Source organism: Penaeus monodon, chromosome 27 (assembly GCF_015228065.2).
Source record: "Penaeus monodon isolate SGIC_2016 chromosome 27, NSTDA_Pmon_1, whole genome shotgun sequence".
NCBI lineage: Eukaryota > Metazoa > Arthropoda > Malacostraca > Decapoda > Penaeidae > Penaeus > Penaeus monodon.
This window is the reverse complement of record NC_051412.1, coordinates 2,814,851-2,817,395: the sequence shown is the minus strand read 5'-3', so window position 1 is coordinate 2,817,395 and position 2,545 is coordinate 2,814,851. Positions and strand designations below refer to the sequence as shown.

The following is a 2,545-nucleotide window of genomic DNA, read 5'->3' as shown; positions in this document are numbered from 1 at the left end:
ATATTATCATATATTATTAATCATTCCCCCTTATTCATATCTTTATAATATCAGCCGGCGCAGAGTCCAACCAGCGTGACCTTTGGCGGTCGTAAGGCTTACTAGGACACCTTTGAGGTCAAATACTCCTATGACTATTCTCGAATGACTTTTTCAGCCTTTCCCGAAACTAAGCCACTGTCAGACACGCGTTTATTTCCCTCCCTTTTCGGGTATTTTATGGGGCGACCTAACGAAACATGCATCTCGAAAACCCAAGATTTATTTCCTGGTATTAGAATTCTCTCTGGGGAAGGCGAAGACCAGGGAGAGGAGGGGGAAAAAGTGGGATTATTGCGGCTGTGAGCACGTGTCAGCTGTACTTGGGTGGTGCTCAACACGGATGGAAATGTTGGCTGGAAGTCAAGCGTCAATTGCCCTGAGCCAGACTCCCCTGTGACGTCGGGAAAGAGGAAAGCCTCTCTCTCGGAGGACACAACGGTACGCCATGCAGGCTGGGCCCTGCGCCTCCCGAAGGCCGAGCGCGCCCTAGGCACGGCGCTTCCCCTGCAGAGGCCGAGGGGGCCCGAGGGGGCGGGGGGCGCCGAGGGGGGCGTGGCGGGGGGCGGGGCGGGGGGGGGCGCGGGCGGCGTTTGAATTTGGCGCGGCGGCGGGCAGTCGCGAGCGCCGCCGCCAGATGGCTCTGCGCGCCGTAAACCAAACTTGAAAATGGCGTCCATGAGCAGCGGTACGTACAGCCATCCTCCACTTTCGTGAGCCTGCCCCCTCTCGCGCGCGCCCGAGGGGGCCGCCGCCGCCCGTGCCGCGCCGCGTGCCAGGCGTGCGGGCGTGGGCGCGGCGAGGGGCGCGCGGGCGGCGGCGGGGCGGCGCGAATGCCAGTGTTTGGGCGAGCGGCCTCTCCAGGACCTTGACGAGCCTTTCTTCTCCAGGGAGGCTCGTCTCCAGTGCTTTGCGCGCCCGGCCGCCCGTGGCAGCGCCCTGGCGCCCCCGGGGCCGGCGCGGGCGCGGCGCCGTCTGCCCTGCGGCCGGGCGGCGCGGACTCCAGGGCGCGGGGCCCCCGCTGCGCCCGCAGGAGGCCCGCGCCGCACGTGCGGGCGCGGGCACGACAGGTGTCCAGGCGCAGGTGCGGGAGTGCCGGGCGCGCGAGGCCACTCGGGGCGAAGCCTGGCACTCGAGGGGCGTCCGAGGGCGACGTCGGGGTCAGGCGCCCAGGCAGCGGCGGGGGGCGGGGGGCGGCCCGCGGTGCCCTTCCCTGGCGCCCGAGTGGGACGCGCCCCTTGGGCCGAGGGAGCCTCTGGCGTGGGGCGTCTTGCGCAGCGGCCGCCTGCCTCTGGCCCGGCAGGCGCTCGGACGCGAGGACGACCTTCGCAGTGGATGGCGTTGCGCGCGGTTGGCGAGCGGTTGCTTAGGCTGCGAGTGGCTGGGAAATCAGTTGTGCGACTCCTGGAATTTGAGGCGAAGGGGACGCAGTTGGTCGTTCCGGGAAAGGATTTTCTCTCTCGGGTGTTGCCGTTGCTTTTTTCGTGTGACTTTCAGGAGGCCTTTTTATGTATTGTCTTCGTTATTGTTTTGATACGAGTGGGGAGGAATGCTTGACAGTAGACAAAAATGAAGAATGTAGGCCTATGAAGCCACAGAAACGTCTCTAAACTGCTACGTAAACTGATGAATGAAAGTGAAGGTCAGCCGTGTAATCAGGTCTTTAATTGCCTCGTGCAGCCACGGTGACTCGAGTGATTGTCATTCGGTGCTTTAACTTGCGTTGGCCAAGTAGAGCTTGTAGAATTTCCTGGTATTTTTTAGCCAAATCTGAAAGCAATTTGGGGTCTGTGTTGCAAGGAAGAGCTCTCAACTAGCCACTGTAGGCCTCTGCTTGAGCACCAAAGGCGTGGAGGCCATGGCAATGGGTCGTCAGCCGTCGCCTCTTATCTGTGCCATTAGTCTGTTTTTTTGTTTTTTTTAAATTCTATTTATGTATTTTACTTACTGGGAAGTCTTTATCCATCTTCCGTTCAGCTTTGTAGATTCTCAGACACTTTGTTGGGCGATTGTCACTGAAAGTATGTCTTTGTTTGTGTGTAGTTCTGTTTCTGGTGAATGTCACTCAATGATGAGAGTGAAAAAGGTTCAGTGGATTAGGGAGATTGTTTTCAGAAATTGATTCAGCGATAAAGTGGTTAATACAACGGAATATTGACATTCGGTGGATTTTGCAGATTGCAGGATCAATTTTTTTGATGATTTGAGTTCGATTTTTAGTGGTATGAAACAGGGTAATAATTTTATAGGGTTGGCGTTTGAATTATTATCATTTTATTTCTTCTCTGCTCAGTTTTTTTTTTCCTGTTTTGAGTGAACTTTGTTTCCTTGTGTGTTTTGCTTGAAACGGAAGTGGAATTTAGAAAGAAGAACTATGCTGACAGTAACATGAAATGCGTATAGGGCTGTGCAGGAGGAATCCTTCAATTCATTGTAATTTGCAGTCTTGTAGCAAAATGCTGAGAGGATAGTAATGGTGACATTGCTGTGAATGACTAATAGTAAC

At 55.9% G+C, this 2,545-nt stretch overlaps 1 protein-coding gene across 1 annotated transcript in view; it reads left to right on the top strand.

Moving 5' to 3' along the window:
- Positions 1 to 681: 681 nt before the first annotated feature.
- Positions 682 to 2,545, top strand: part of LOC119590545 — a gene marked incomplete in the record, with an annotated part of 26,970 nt that continues 25,106 nt past the window's right edge. Inside the window, 1 exon segment of the mRNA XM_037939202.1 lies at positions 682 to 727. Coding sequence (XP_037795130.1) covers positions 709 to 727 — 19 coding nt within the window.